The 16,261-nt window shown below is 44.9% G+C and overlaps 2 protein-coding genes across 2 annotated transcripts in view; both read left to right on the forward strand.

The window, feature by feature from the left end:
* Nucleotides 1-16,261, forward strand: part of LOC118085582 (zinc finger protein 883-like) — a 198,628-nt gene that overhangs the window by 295 nt on the left and 182,072 nt on the right. The gene's annotated exons all lie outside the window — the stretch shown is intronic.
* LOC132592087 (zinc finger protein 665-like) lies at nt 18-12,586 on the forward strand. The gene is made up of 6 exons (XM_060274183.1): nt 18-1,836; nt 2,039-2,120; nt 4,731-4,813; nt 4,932-5,058; nt 5,753-6,683; nt 9,735-12,586. Exons 1-6 carry the CDS (start codon nt 1,276-1,278, stop codon nt 10,441-10,443), a joined length of 2,493 nt encoding a protein of 830 aa, XP_060130166.1. The 5' UTR covers nt 18-1,275; the 3' UTR covers nt 10,444-12,586.

Here is a 16,261-nt window from a genome sequence, read left to right on the forward strand (position 1 = left end):
GGGAGAGAAAAGCCAGGAGTAAAGAGAGGGATCCCAGCCCATAGTCTGGCTGCTGCATTGCAAACCAGTTTCCCAGCCGTCTCCAAGGGCAGCTCCACACGGAGGCCACTGCAGCAATCCCCTTGCACCCAGAGCATGGCATCCCAGGACCACATCCTCTCTGTCCCAAAGGGATTGTTGCTGGGAAACCAGCCGAGCCGGAAATGGGCGCTGCTACTCACTGAGCCTCCAGGGACCTTGGCATCCATGGCTGTGTGTGTGTTGAGCTATCTAACACAGGCATCCCCAAACTGTGACCCTCCAGATGTTTTGGCCTACAACTCCCATGATCCCTAGCTAACAGGACCAGTGGTCAGGGATGATGGGAATTGTAGTCCAAAACATCTGGAGGGCCGAAGTTTGGGGATGCCTGCTCCACGGGGTGAGGTGGCAAGGCTTCCCAAGACCAGCTGCTGGCAGGAGGGGAGAGGGTTGCTCTGGTGCTCAGGTCCCAAGAGAGGTATCTGCTTGCCATGGTGAGAACAGGATGCTGCTGGACTAGGTGGACCCACCTAAATTTCAAGGGAGATTTCTTTGGATCCACCCACCCGGCCCTCAGTGGGTTGGCCAGATACATACCTGGCCTTCAGAGCAAAGAAAAAGGGACCCCACCCCAGGAGCCTGTCTTGAGAGTGGCAGAGAGTCCAAACCAGCTGAGCCAGAAATGGGCGCTGCTACTCATTGAGCCTCCAGGGACCTTGGCATCCATGGCTGTGTGTGTGTCAAGCTACCGTATCTAATAGAATAATAATACTAAATTACCTGCCTAAATTTCAAGGGAGATGTCTTTGTGCCCATCCACTTGGCCCTCAGAGGGTTGGCCAGATACATACCTGGCCTTCAGAGCAAAGAAAAAGGGACCCCACCCCAGGAGCCTGTCTTGAGAGTGGCAGAGAGTCTAAGTGCAAGAAAATGAAACAGAAGCAGGGGGTGGGATGGGGAGCAACTCCTGAGGACCCCCAAGTTTGGACCACCCACTAGAGCCAAGCATCCATTTTTCACAAGATAGAAATGACTCCCTTGTCAGTCGGTTCTGATTTCATGCATTGACTGGAAGGCAGAAGAAACCAGGCTGATTCACCTCCCAGAAATCCCTTCAGTTGCCTCCACATTTTGCATTGCAAGAGGGCTAGAGACTTACTTCTTCCCCTCTTCCTCATCCTCTTTCTTTTCAGAAAGATAACTATGGTTTGGGCTGTAGTGCAGTCCAGCCCTGTTTCCTAGCAAGACGCACCCATGCTTGCTTCAGGGAACCATTTCCTTCTGATATTATACAACTTTTGTAACAGAACTTTGCTTTGTAGGATTTGCGAGTACTTCTCATTAAGACGGACAGAACTTGGCAGAAGACCAAAGGGTTCCTTCCGATCTCTTAGAGGCTTCCTGAGAGCACAGATGGATGAGCAAGACTCAGCTGGCCTTGAAGCAGGAAGAGGCCATGCCATCCAAACTGGGACCAGTGGGGGATTCTGGGAGAACCCAGTGCAGAAGATCCTGGGTGAGGAGGACGACTTCCGCTCAGAGGTGCAGAGCCAGCAGTTGAGGCAGTTCTGCTGCCAGGAGGCCAAAGGACCCCGAGAGGTTTGCAGCCGACTCTACCACTTTTGCCACCAGTGGCTGAAGCCAGAAAGGCACACGAAAGCTGAGATGCTGGACCTGGTGATCTTGGAGCAGTTCCTGGCTGTCCTTCCCCCAGAGATGGAGAGCTGGGTGAGGGAATGTGGAGCGGAGACTAGTTCCCAGGCGGTGGCCCTGGCCGAAGGTTTCCTCCTGAGTCAGGCAGAGGAGAGAAAGCAGGTGAGACAGACTTTCCTCTGGATACTCCCAAGGGGATCCAAACAGGACAGAGAACATCCCATTATGGTCTGCTGAAGGCCCATCCTTTTTATGGGAAGGCATCCATGGAATGAGAACTCACACCCTTAAAGCTGTTGGCCCCAACATTCATTTTATAATCCTCCTCCCCATTCTCTTTTTTGAATGCTTGTTTCTTTTTCAGAGAAAAGATCTCTTTGCAGAAATGGGCCAGATTTCTTCTGAGGCAGAGAGGCCTCTGTTGGACACCAGACAGAGGCAGCTGGGTAAGGAGGGAGGAGTTTTTTCTCCATTTGGTCTCATTCTGTCGGTTTTCCAACTCATCTGTGCGTTTTTTCCATCTCTAATTGGGGGACATAGTAGGGGCCAAAAGCCCAGAGGAGGGGAGATGTATTTCTGCACAACTATTATTTGAAATGCACGCAAACATCCAAACGCATTCAGCAGGCGAGACTTTCCCTCTCTTTTTTTTTTGAATATAATTTTTATTGAGTTTTCACTTTAAACAAGAATCAGTAATTTCCCATATATGCCTTTCCCTCCTGCTCTGCTGACCTGCCAACCAGCTTTCCCTTTTCAAATCTATGTCTCACAGTTTAATCTTATATTGTAAACTCCATGTCATAGGAGTTATTTCAATCCTGCTAGTGTCTTCAACCTTCTACAGTTTTTATTTACATAGTCAATGAATTCACTCCAATCTCTTTGGAATTTTAGTTTGTCCTAGTTTTGAACTCTGCAGGTCCATTTTGCCAGTTCCGCATAGTCCATCATCTTCGTCTGCCATTCCTCCATCGTTGGTAATTCCCGTAACTTCCACTTTGGGGCTAATAAAGTTCTTGCCGCAGTTGTTGCATACATAAATAGTCTTTGTTTTCCCTTCCAATTTCCTCTCCTATCAAGCCCAGCAAAAATGCTTCCGGCTTTTTGGGAAAGGTATATTTAAGCATCTTTTTCAATTCATTATAGATCAATTTCAGCGCCCTGCAACGCCGTGCTGGATTGAGGAGGCGATGCTCCGTGCGGCGCTGCTGGGCGCTGAGTGCAGACCGGCTCCTCGATCCGGTGCTCCGCGCAGCGCTGACCAGAGCCGACCCGGCAGGCCGCCGGATCAAGGAAGCGGCCTGCCAGGTCGGCACCCAGCAGCGCCGCATGGAGCAGCGCCTCCTCAGTCCAGCACGGCGTTGCTGGGTGCTGACTCTGCAGACCGGCTCCTCGATCCAGTGCTCCCGGGACCTGTCTTTCCTGTCAGCGGCAGGGGGACAGGAACGAAGGAGGAGAAAGCAGCCCTTTCTCCTCCTTCCTTCCTCTCTCCCAGCCGCCGACAGGAAGGAGAAATCCCGGGGTTTGGAGAAGCGCTTGCGCAGCGCTTCTCCGGACCCCGGGACCTGTCCTTCCTGGACGTACACACAAGTGCGCTCTTTCCCCCCCCCTGCCGCCAACGCTCAGTCCGGCCGGGAGCGGCGTTTGGCGGCCGCAGAGAAGCGGTAGGTGGGGGCTGGGGAGAGAGCGCGTGCGTTCCAAGTCTTTGTGTCCAATCCCTGTGTCCGTGGGGCACAAGCGCAGTAGCGGACAACCAGGGACACAGGGAATACTGGACGCAGAGACACTTGCACTTTATTATATAGGATGCTTGGTCATCTGTTCCAGGAAGGCATCATCTGTGTCCTCATTTTGGCTTGGGGATCTATAGTAGACTCCCACAATGAGATCACTGTTATTTTTCTCTCCCTTAATTTTGACCCAGATATTCTCAACTTGGCTTTGAAGTTTTAAATCCTGGATCTCTTCACAGGTATACACATCCCTGACATATAACGCTGCTCCTCCTCCTTTCCTGTTTGGTCTATTTCTCTGAAATAGATTGTATTCCTCTATTACTACATTCCAGTCATGAGACTCATCCCACCAGGTTTCAGTGATGCCTATTATGTCGTATTTAGTTTCCTGTACCTAGAGCTCAAGTTCATCTTGTTTATTTCCCATGCTCTGTGCATTAGTATACAGACATTGAAGACCATTGATCATTCCCCCATGTCTCTTATTCAATTGGTTTCTTTTTTCCTAGTGGAATTTGTTTTACTTTATAAATTTCCAAATATCTCTCTGTTTTCTTCATGTCTTCCTTCTCCATCCTATACAAATCTTTATAAAATTTTTGAAAGGCCTTTCTTATTTCTTTGGGATCTTCTGTCATCTTATCTCCTATTTTAATCTTATTAATTGTATACTGACTTTGACTTTTTCTTAACTGCCAAGCTAGTAGCTTTCCAGTCTTATTCGCTGATTCGAAATTCTTTTGTCTCATTAATTTTATCTTCCAATCAACCTCCTGATTCACCAACATGGAGAACTGAGTTTGCAACATCTTAATATTTTGTTTTATTTGTTCATCTTTAGGTTTCAATGTTAACCTTTTCTCATTCTCCATGAGGTGCTTCAGGATTTCTTCTTTCTTTTTCTCTCTTTCTCTCTTTTGGAAGCTATTTTTCTGTATCAAGGAGCCTCTCATTACAGCTTTACTCGCATCCCAAACCATTTCGAGTCCAGTTTCTTTATGTAAATTCCACTTAAAATAGCCTCCTTTGCTTTTTCCACTATTGTTTGGTCATCAATTAAAGTTTCATTCATCCTCCATATGATGGAGGACTGTTCTTTTCCTTTCAGTTCCATAAATATTGAATTATTTCCTTTCAGTTCCATAAATATTGAAATTTTCCCCTTGCAGCATCATTTGGACTACAATCACTCTCCCTTCTTCATCCTTGGAAATCAACTTAGGATCATATTTCTCCTTTATATACAAAACTACTCCTCTTTTCTTATTTACACCCGAAGTTATAAAGTCTCTCCCCCTTACCTTTTTCCTCTTGCAGGTGACACAGTGATACTGGCTAGATCTCTTCATCCATCTTTGAATGGGGACAGAAGAGAAGCAGCGGCTGTGGAACCAGTTCAGGTCAGGGGAAGCTGCCTTGTGGGGACAGAGGCCAAGGGCTGGAACAGTGTCATAGCTCAAGGAGTGGTGGGGAACAACAGTGTTGTCACAGAGGAGGACATTTCGCCTTTTCTTTCAGGGTACAGTGTGCTTTGAAGATGTTGCTGTTCATTTCACAGACGAGGAGTGGGAGTTGCTGGATCCTGACCAGAGAGCTCTGCATAAGGATGTCATGGAGGAGAATTGTGGGATCGTGGCCTCTCTTGGTAAGGCTCCCTGTGGGATCATAGTATCTTTCTAAATTCAAAACTCTCCTTGTGACGAACCTCATATATTTTCACAGAACTCAACAGCGTCGTCAAAAACACCTGGAATTACAATATTCCCACAATAAACCTTGAGCAGTAAATAACTATCTTTTTCTGTTAATGTTCTTCCTCCACTTGCAGTTTATTAAACAAGGATCAGTCTGGTCTGAACTGCCCAGGCAATGTTAATTGTAAACTTCAGAGTTGTTAGGAAAGTTTAGGGAAGCTTTTAATGTTTGATGGATTTCTGTATTTTAGAATTTCTGTTTTCTTGGAAGCCGCCCAGAGTGGCTGGGGGAAACCGGCCAGATGGGCGGGGTATAAATAATAAATTATTATTATTATTATTAAGTTGAAGTAGCTTCTGAAGGTTTTTGGTTTTGCTCCTGTCAGCTGACCGAAGAGAAGACTGACATTGGAAATGGAGGGGATTCCATGATGGAACCAAACAAAATCCATTCTAGAGATGAGCCAGGTTTATCGAATCACAAGTTTCCCTAAGGATGTCAGTTGATCCCCGTTAATTAACGCACCCAACCCTTCAGTAAAACCATCCACCTAACCCACTTGTGTTATGCCTCTATGACCAGTCTTAACAAGTATTCTTCATTACGTTCTCCCTGAGACTCTAATCCATTTCTCTTCATTGCAGATAGTGATGGACTGGAAATCAAGAACAAGGGTGACCATGATAAAATCCCCACAACGGAGAAGCTCTATAAATATATTGAAAGGGGGGAAAGTTCCCATTCCTCTTCCCATCAAATAAATCCCATTGGGAAGAAAACATATCAGTGCCTGGAATGTGGAAAGAGATTCAGCAAGAGCTTCCATCTCACTTCCCATCAAAGAATTCATACAGGGGAGAAACCCTATCAGTGCCTGGAATGTGAAAAGAGTTTCAGTCACAGCAACAGTCTCACTTACCACCAAAGAATTCATACAGGGGAGAAACCCTATCAGTGTGTGGACTGTGGAAAGAGTTTCAATTATAGCTTCCATCTCATTTCCCATCAAAGAATTCATACAGGGGAGAAACCCTATCAGTGTGAGGAATGTGGAAAAAGCTTCAGTCACAACTTCTCTCTCACTTCCCACCAAAGAATTCATACAGGGGAGAAACCCTATCAGTGTGTGGAATGTGGAAAGACCTTCGCTCAGAGCTCCAGTCTCATTTCCCATCAAAGAATTCATACAGGGGAGAAACCCTATCAGTGTGAGGAATGTGGAAAGACCTTCGCTCAGAACTCCAGTCTCATTTCCCATCAAAGAATTCATACAGGGGAGAAACCCTATCAGTGTGAGGAATGTGGAAAAAGCTTCAGTCACAACTTCTCTCTCACTTCCCACCAAAGAATTCATACAGGGGAGAAACCCTATCAGTGTGTGGAATGTGGAAAGAGCTTCAGTTGCAACTCCGCTCTGTGTTCCCATCAGAGAATTCATACAGGGGAGAAACCCTATCAATGTGTAGAATGTGGAAAGAGCTTTAGTCAGAGTGGCCATCTCACTTCCCATCAAAGAATTCATACAACAGAGAAACCCTATCAGTGTGAGGAATGTGGAAAGAGCTTCAGTCAGAGGCACAGTCTCACATCCCATCAAAGAATTCACACAGGGGAGAAACCCTATCAGTGTGTGGAATGTGGAAAGAGCTTCAGTTGGAGCTCCAGTCTCACTACCCATCAAAGAAGTCATACAGGGGAGAAACCCTTCATTATATAGCTTTAGGAGCCAGGTAAATACACATCTTTTAAACCAGGCCTTTGGCTGATTGACATCTAATGCCCTTTCAAAATGTGGTGGGGATGGGGGTTACAGATGAATTGTGCTTTTATATTGTGTTTTTATGTTGTAACCATCCTGAGGCCTGTGGGTGTAGGGAATAGGAGCCAACTCTTAGAGTCCCTGAGGACTCCCCCCCCATAAGATAATTGAGGGTGTCACCCCCAGCTGATAGGCATTGCCATTCCAATGGTGTGCATGCATCATGTGATTGATTATGCAAGGCGGGCCTTACCAACCCCCCCCCCACCAATATTTTATTAAAGTTGTGAGATAAGCCCCAGGGCTAGGAGAAAGCCTGTGTGCTGATTCCCGGCTACAATATGGCACAGGAAATATGTGATTGTTCCCAGCGTGAAAGAACAACACACACAAAACCATAAAGTAGAGCTAAACTACTTTATTGTGACAAGATGCAGAGTGTGTCTCTGCTTGTCCATCTCAGACAGTCAGAGCTGCATGTGAAGGCGTCCGGCATTGCTTGAGCCAGAACAGTAAGTAAAGTACCCTCTATCTTTCCCAAAGTTTAATCAAAAGCAATCAATTCTTTGGCGATCAGCCTTCCTTACGGTCCAGCTCTCACTTCCATACATCACTTCTGGGAAAACCATAGCTTTAACTATACGGACCTTTGTCGGCAAGGTGATGTCTCTGCTTTTTAAGATGCTGCCTAGGTTTGTCATTGCTTTTCTCCCCTTCATGGATCAATGCCTTGTCGTGGCGAAGGGGCTTGAATACCTCAGAGAAGCTATGAGCTATGCCATGCAGGGCCACCCAAGATGGACAGGTCATAGTGGAGAGTTTTGACTAACCGTGATCCACCTGGAGAAGGAACTGGCAACCAACTCCAGTATCCCTGCCAAGGAAACTCCATGGACAAAGAAAACAGACATATAAAAAACTTAGTTGGTCTTTAAGGTGCTGCTGGAAGGAATTTTTTTTAATTAAAAAATCTATTTATTAATTTTCCAATTAAAACACAATCATATCACATCCAATATTTCAAATTATACAAATACATATCAATTAAACCAAATGTTATGCCAAATCATAAAAAAATTGAGTTCCCATGCTTCAAAATTTGGGGATTCCTGATAACTGTCCACACTGCCGTCTTTATTCTAATGTCCAAATCTTCACTCAAAGTCCGTAATAATCCCGATCTTTCCCAACAGACCCTCTAGATGTTTTCTTTCAATTTTTCCACAGCTGCTGAGATAAGCATCAAACGAGATTTAACACATATTCATTCTCCTGTGTGAATCTTATTCAGTCCGACCTCCCCTTAAATCTCTCTTTGTCTGGAGTGTCTCTCCTGCTGCGTCGATCTTCCAGCGCAGACCAGCACCATCTTGCAAGACTCAGATCGTTTTCCACCTTCTTCTCAAAGCTCTTAAACTGTCAATCTATTATAAAATTATAAAATTTACAGCTTTTCCAGGCAAGGCACAGCCGTTTCACATTATGCACAAACTCTTGATAGATTTGTGGCTCTCCTTGCCCTTTAGCTGAACTTAGCTTCAGATCGCTGTTCAAATTCAAAGTGCGTCACACCTCGTAAATCCACCCGACGGCTCCAGGCACACTCCAGCAACATACCCGGTTGGGGAGGCCCTCCCTTCAACAGTTTTACGCAAAAAGTTCTAAGAACATACTTAATAGCAATCCTCTAATTATATAAAGTCCAATAATCAGACAGGTCATTTCTATTTCTCATTTGTTCCAAAAAACCAGGACATCGCGTCTGGGAAGGTGGTAAGTGTCTCTTAAAGTATATGAAGCAAATAAAAAAGTTCACTTCCCTTTTCGTTCCGTCCCCATCAGTCTTTCTTCTAGGTGGAATACTCCCTCAACTCCTCACGCTCAGCAGCTGAAAAAGGAATTTTTATTATTATCATTATTTATTTTGTGTGGAATCATAATCTCGTTTAAAATTCAAAATAGTTCCCTGTGATGAACCTCATATATTTTCACAGAATTCAACAGCACCTGGGATTACAATGTTCCCACAAAAAAACAGTAAATTACTGCTTTTTCTTTGAATGATCTTCCTCCAGTTGCAGCTTATTAAACAAGGATTAGGCTGGTCTGAACTGCCCAGGCCATTTAATTGTAAACCTCAGAGTTGTTAGGGTAGTTGAAGTAGCTTCTGTCAGGTTTTCTGTTTTGGTTTTTGCTCCTGTCAGTCTTTGGTTGTCCAAAGAGAAGACTAAAATTCCTTCAGTAGCACCTTAAAGACCAACTAAGTTTATATTTTGGTATGAGCTTTCGTGTGCATGCACACTTCTTCAGATAGTGAAGAAGTGTGCATGCACATGAAAGCTCATACCAAAATATAAACTTAGTTGGTCTTTAAGGTGCTACTGAAGGAATTTTTTTATTTTGCTTCGACTCAGACCAACACGGCTACCTACCTGTAACAAAGAGAAGACTGACATTGGAAATGGAGGGGATTCCATGATGGAGCCAAACAAAATCCATTCAAGAGAAGAGCCAGGCTTTTTGAATCACAGGTTCCCCTAAGGATGTCAGTTGATCCCCGTTAATTAATGCACCCAACCTTTCAGTGAAACTATGCATCTAACCCTCTTATGTTATTCCTCTATGACCAGTGTTAACAAGTATTCTTCGTTAATTTCTCCCTGAGGCTCTAATCCATTTCTCTTCATTGCAGATTGTGATGTACTGGAAATCAAGAACAAGGGTGACCATGACAAAATCCCCACAGTGGAGAAGCAGTATCAATATCTTGAATGTGGAATAGTTTCTCATTCCACTCCCTATCCAAGAAATCCCACTGGGAAGAAACGATATCCGTGTGTGGAATGTGGAAAAAACTTCAGGAAGAGCTCCAATCTCACTTCCCATCAAAGAATTCATACAGGGGAGAAACCCTATCAGTGCATGGAATGTGGAAAGAGCTTCAGTCAAAGCTCTTCTCTCACTTCCCATCAAAGAATTCATACAGGGGAGAAACCCTATCAGTGTGTGGAATGTGGAAAGAGCTTCAGTACGAGCTCCCATCTCACTTCCCATCAAAGAATTCATACAGGGGAGAAACCCTATCAGTGTGCGGAATGTGGAAAGAGCTTCAGTTTGAGCTCCTATGTCACTTCCCATCAAAGAATTCATACAGGGGAGAAACCCTATAAGTGCATTGAATGTGGAAAGAGTTTCAATCACAAATGCAGTCTCACTTCCCATCAAAGAATTCATACAGGGGAGAAACCCTATCAGTGCATGGAATGTGGAAAGAGCTTCAGTCGGAGCTCTGATCTCACCTCCCATCAAAGAATACATACAGGGGAGAAACCCTATCAATGTGGGGAATGTGGAAAGAGCTTCAGTCACAACCACAGTCTCATTTCCCATCAAAGAATTCATACAGGGGAGAAACCCTATAAGTGTCTGGAATGTGGAAAGAGCTTCAGTAGGAAGTTCATTCTCACTTCCCATCAAAGAATTCATACAGGGGAGAAACCCTATCAGTGTGTGGAATGTGGAAAGAGCTTCACTGTTAGATCCTCTCTCACTAAGCATCAGAGAATTCATACATAGTTTGTAAAAACCCTTCAGTATACACTGGTACCTTGACATCCGAACGACTCGACTTCAGAAGGTTTCCACTTCCGAAGTCGACAAACCCGGAAGTCTTTTTGCTGCATGTGCGTTCTGCGCATGTGCAGAACGGGCACTTTGACAACAGAAGATTTCGAGGTACCGCTGTCAAGGTACCGCTGTAGCTTTAGACGTCACACAAATACGCACCTTTTTAACCAGGCCTTTGGCTGTTTGACATCTAATGCCGTTTTTTTATGTGGGAGCGGGGTTACAAATGTGTATTTTTTTTCTTTTTATATTGTGTTTTTATGTTGTGACCATCCTGAGACCTGTGGGTGTAGGGAATAGGAGCCAACTCTTAGAGGCCCAGGGGTCTTTGTGCCCCCCTACCCCCCGGCAATAAAATATCTGCAGCTGTGTAAAATGTGAAGAAGCTGGTAAAATGTTGGCTGAACGAGGTAACTGTTAGGTGGGTTTGACTGACCGAACCCAAACAGGACTCCTTCATGGTTCCTCCTCATCCTGGGGAAAAGTGACAAGAGGGGTGCTGCAGGGTTCAGTCCTGGGCCTGTTGTTGTTCAACGTCTTTATAAATGATTTGGATGAAGGAACTGAGGGGATGTTCATCACATTTGCAGACGACACAAAACGGTGTGTGAAGGTCAATGTTGCAGAAGGCAGAATCAGATCAAGGGAAGGAATAGTACCACTTTATTCTGCCTTGGTCAGGCCCCACCTAGAATACTGTGTTCAGTATTCTGGGCACCACAATTTAAGTATCTTAAATTTTGTTTGCCACGGAAAATCAAGATGGTGGGGGAACACAATCCATATTCCTTTTATAACACGTGGCCAATGTTTATTGATTGCAGAATTTGTTAAGACTGTTGCAGGAATCCACCCAGCACTCATGGGAAAATGTGTCGCAATCTTTTAGAGTAATCAAATGAATCTTTAACACATGGCAGGTTGAAGGTTTGCAATTCCATCAGTACAAGTTATATGTTGTTTACAATTATCTTTAAAATTATCTTTGTACCATGAAGATAAATAAAAGCAAGATTATTATTATTATTATTATTATTATTATTTAAAAGGTGGTGGGGCAATCATGTGTACTATTTCATTAATCTGCTTACATGTGTTGAGTGTTATTTGGGGACTGTAACTCCCAGTAATTTCACATTATCTATTGTGTTTCTGTGTGTTCAGCACACATGATTGCAGGTGAGGCTGAATAAAACACTTCCTAGGAAATTCCCTTTGACTGCTTCTGTATTGTTTCAAATGTGACTTCACGTACAGATAAGAACAAATAATATTTATTGCTGACAAATCATACCATTGTCAGCTCATGAATCTCAACCCCAACAAACCCTGCGCTTAACATGAGCAGCTGCTTTCTTCCCATTTGTTGTTGTTGTTTAGTCGTTTAGTCGTGTCCGACTCTTCGTGACCCCATGGACCAGAGCACGCCAGGCACTCCTGTCTTCCACTGTCTCCCTCAGTTTGGTCAAACTCATGTTTGTAGCTTCGAGAACACTGTCCAACCATCTCATCCTCTGTCGTCCCCTTCTCCTAGTGCCCTCAATCTTTCCCAACATCAGGGTCTTTTCCAGGGAGTCTTCTCTTCTCATGAGGTGGCCAAAGTATTGGAACCTCAGCTTCACGATCTGTCCTTCCAGTGAGCACTCAGGGCTGATTTCCTTCAGAATTGATAGGTTTGATCTTCTTGCAGTCCATGGGAATCTCAAGAGTCTCCTCCAGCACCATAATTCTTCCCATTTATTAGGTGGAAATGACTGATACTGAAAAGGAAGAAGGGAAATAGACCCTTTTTCTCAACCTTTGGGGATCTGGGGGGGCTTCCTTTCAGCCCTTAGTCCTGCTCCTGAAAGCTTGGCAGATGTGGAGTATTTGCTCACACATTACCATGACTTAAAAGCCTTTTTTTTAAAAGGAAATGGTATTACAGTGCTAAAAAGGCTCAAGAAACCAATTCCTGTAGTAGTTGGCATCTTAGCGAGCCCAATGCTACTCTGCCCACTGTCTCACTCCCAGCTAACTAATCTGGAAAGCTGTCCTGTTATCTCTGCAAGGACTTCAGTGTCCCTTGAATGAGCAATTAAGAATTTCTGGAAGGGGAAATGATATACCTTTGAATTGTTGTAAAAATTTGCAGAACTACACGGTCCTAGGAATAAGTGGATCCTTGACCCAGGTAGAGTCCAGGTATCCTGGCAAGCAGACGATGTTTAAGCGCCTCCTGCCCACCAAATAACAGAGACCAAACCAGGACGTACGAAGCAAGGTACTTTATTAATTAAATAATAAGGCTATTGCAATAGCGGTTCGTTCCACACAAGCAAGTTGAAGTGAAGGAACCCTGATCAAAGGGAGCTTCACATTTTTATAGGTTTTCAGTTCCAATAGTACAGAATTGCATAAAAGGTGGGAAATGAGTTTTGGGAGGGGGTAATTGCAAGAGGGTGGGACCCAGGTGGCGCTGTGGTTAAACCATTGAGCCTAGGGCTTGCTGATCAGAAGGTCGGCAGTTCGAATCCCTGTGACGGGGTGAGCTCCCGTTGCTTGGTCCCAGCTCCTGCCAACCTAGCAGTTCGAAAGCACGTCAAAGTGCAAGTAGATAAATAGGAACTGCTACAGCGGGAAGGTAAACGGCGTTTCCATGTGCTGCTCTGGTTCGCCAGAAGCGGCTTTGTCATGCTGGCCACATGACCTGGAAGCTATACGCCGGCTCCCTCGGCCAATAATGCGAGATGAGCGCGCAACCCCAGAGTCGGTCACGACTGGACCTAACGGTCAGGGGTCCCTTTACCTTTACCTTTAATTGCAAGAGGACAAAGGGGTTGATGGAATTCATGATGTAAGACATCATGGTGATAGTCCAGGTAATGATTATGCATGTCTTCTTTATTGTTTGACAGGAAGACTCTGCGAATGCGCGAAGACTGTTGATAACACCTGTTTATCAAATAAACTTGTTGTTCTCACTGAAAGTGTGTATTTGAGTCGTGTTCTTTCAGACTGGCTAGGTGGCAGTGTGGTATCAAGAAACAGTGGAAACAGTCCGTAAAATATGTTGTGCCACAGAGATGCCTAATAACTTGCAACAAAGTTTATACAAATATACAACGTTTGCAATAGAGAGAAAAGATTACACTTAAAGTTAAAGAAGAAGAAGATATTATACAGTAACTAATAACACACAGAGAGGATACAATTTACAGAGCGGTAAAACGTTCACAGTTCAGAGCGGGGTTTTGACAGCTTATAACATTTTATCAAGGACAACGAACTAAAAGCTTAGAAGGGTGCATAAGTGGAAACCTTTGCAAATAGTAGAGTCAAACAATTAATTCTTCAGGATGGCATGATTTTTAAACAGGTACAATTGATAGAAAAGTTCAAGGTATCAGTGCAAGGTTATATTATTGCGGTTTCGTAAATAGATACAGTTTCATACAGAGTAGAGAATAGGGACGTGCATCGGGTAACATGATAGAGGACACCATAACATTAATAAAGGAACAACGGAATAGTTTATTAGGGATAAATATATATATTTTTAAAAGGTCCATGGTTCAGCTGAATCTGGGTCATGAAAAGCACAAGGGAGGGCACCTCAGGCGGGGATTTGGGAGGGTGGAAGTTCCGAGAATGGGTGATCGTTATCGTGTTTGGCTATCTTGCTGGAGGTGCGATTATGCAAGTTTCCATGTGGGTGTGAGACAGGATTTAGCGATGGCTTATGCAAAAGGGTGCGTGTGTTTTCCAAGAGGTCAGGAGGAACTGTCTGGGTCAGCAGGGGATTAATTTACCTTGATACGGCAGAATAGGCTTCTCTTGACTTTTGCACCATGAAAACGAGAAAATGGCTTCTCTCTGGCTAAACTGTCCCCTCTCTGTACATTGGTAGTCTCGTAATGCATGGGGGCAAATTCCTCTTACCCTGCCCCTTATAACAGTATATTAGCATAAAAAGCATGCAAAAGAAATTATTACTCACTTATGATGAGAATATGATTTATTTATTCTGAACTTTGCTTGGTTCCTCCTTGGTAGCCAGTGTGATTATTTCTGCAGTAGGAGAACTCGGGTCCCAATGCCTAGAGGGACATCTAAGAGCAGTTTGGCAGGGGAAAATTCTCCCTTAGGATGTGGTGGACTCTCCTTCCTTGGAGGTTTCTAAGCAGAGATTGGATGTCCATCTGCAATGCTTTAGCTGAGATTCCTGCATTGCAGGGGGTTGGACTAGATGACCCTGGGATCCCCTCCTATCTCTCCACTAATCAGGCATCCCCAAACTTCAGCCCTCCAGATGTTTTGGAGTACAATCCCCATCATCCCTGACCACTAGTCCTGTTAGCTAGGGCTCATGGGAGTTGTAGGCCAAAACATCTGGAGGGCCACAGTTTGGGGATGCCTGCTTCTAGGAGGATGTTCCTTGCCTCCTGCAAAGCCCTTTCCCCTTCAAACTCTTCCTCCAGTTTCTGGCCAAGGGAGGGAGATGCTCAGAGCCCAACCAAGAACCACACTCTCAAAGGCTATCTGGGCATTGGTGTAGCCAGGTGTGCAGCTTCCCCCTTAAATCCATTAGAAAAAAATAAACAGCTGAGATTCTGGCAAGCGAGAGGGTTGACCTGGGCTTTGCAAGGGTTAAAGGCAGCAGAGCTTCATTCCTAGAGAGGACAGGAAGCAATAGGGGGCCAGGTCCTCCAGAGCCAAGGCCCCTCCCTCCCCAGTCCTTTCCTCCATGTGACATAACCACAGTTCAGCGCCTGCCTATCGCCTGGTGACAATCAAGGTCAGCTGGTGACCATGGGCTCATCTTGGGTGTCTCCAGGGGGGGGGGTTTAAAATTTTTTTTTTCAATTTTCTTATTTTACATCATCAAAATATCTTTTTATACAATAAATATTGATATTGACCTGCCTCCTCCCCTTTCTGCAGTTGCTTATATTGTATCCTTTCTTTTACATGTCTAAGTTAAACCCAATTGTGTTTTGTCCATGTTCATCCTGCTAATGATTTAAGTCGTTTACAATACTTCTTAAAATATTCAATAAATGATCTCCATGCAAAATGGAAAACGGATGCTTTGTGTGTTGCCTTGGTAGACAACCATTGAGGATCATTTTAAAGGTAAAGGGACCCCCTGACCATTAGGTACAGTTGGGATTGACTCAGGGGTTGCGGAGCTCATCTCGCGTTATTGGCCGAGGACAGCTTCCGGGTCATGTGACCAGCATGACAAAGCCGCTGAAGAACCACAGCAGCATATGGAAGCGCCGTTTACCTTCCCCGCTGGAGCGGTACCTATTTATATACTTGCACTTTGACCTGATTTCGAACTGCTCGGTGGGCAGGAGCTGGGACCGAGCAACGGGAGCTCACACCTTCGCGGGGATTCAAACTGCCGACCTTCTGATCAGCAAGCCCTAAGCTCAGTGGTTTAACCCACAGCGCCACCTGGGTCCCATGAGGATCATTTTAGAGAAGTTCTAAAGACTCAGTTAAAGAGGCTGCTCTTCCTTGAGGGGGTGTGGTATGGACAAAAGGGGGGGGCACTTTATCGAACCACGGAGCCCCAGGAAAACATCTATTCCTGATCTTTCCCGATTACAAACCCCACCAGAGAGGAAGTCCTGGCGCCGTGACGGAGAGAGGGACCTCCATTTCTCAATGGGAAGCCAGTCGGGATCACCGGCATTGGACAGCTGCCAATCAGCGATTGCAAAACAGCGCCCACCCCCCACCCCCACCCCAGCGTCGGTGTTGAGGGAGCGCCATGAAA

The sequence above is a fragment of the Zootoca vivipara genome, chromosome 4 (genome assembly GCF_963506605.1).
Source record: "Zootoca vivipara chromosome 4, rZooViv1.1, whole genome shotgun sequence".
Taxonomy (NCBI): Eukaryota; Metazoa; Chordata; class Lepidosauria; order Squamata; family Lacertidae; genus Zootoca; species Zootoca vivipara.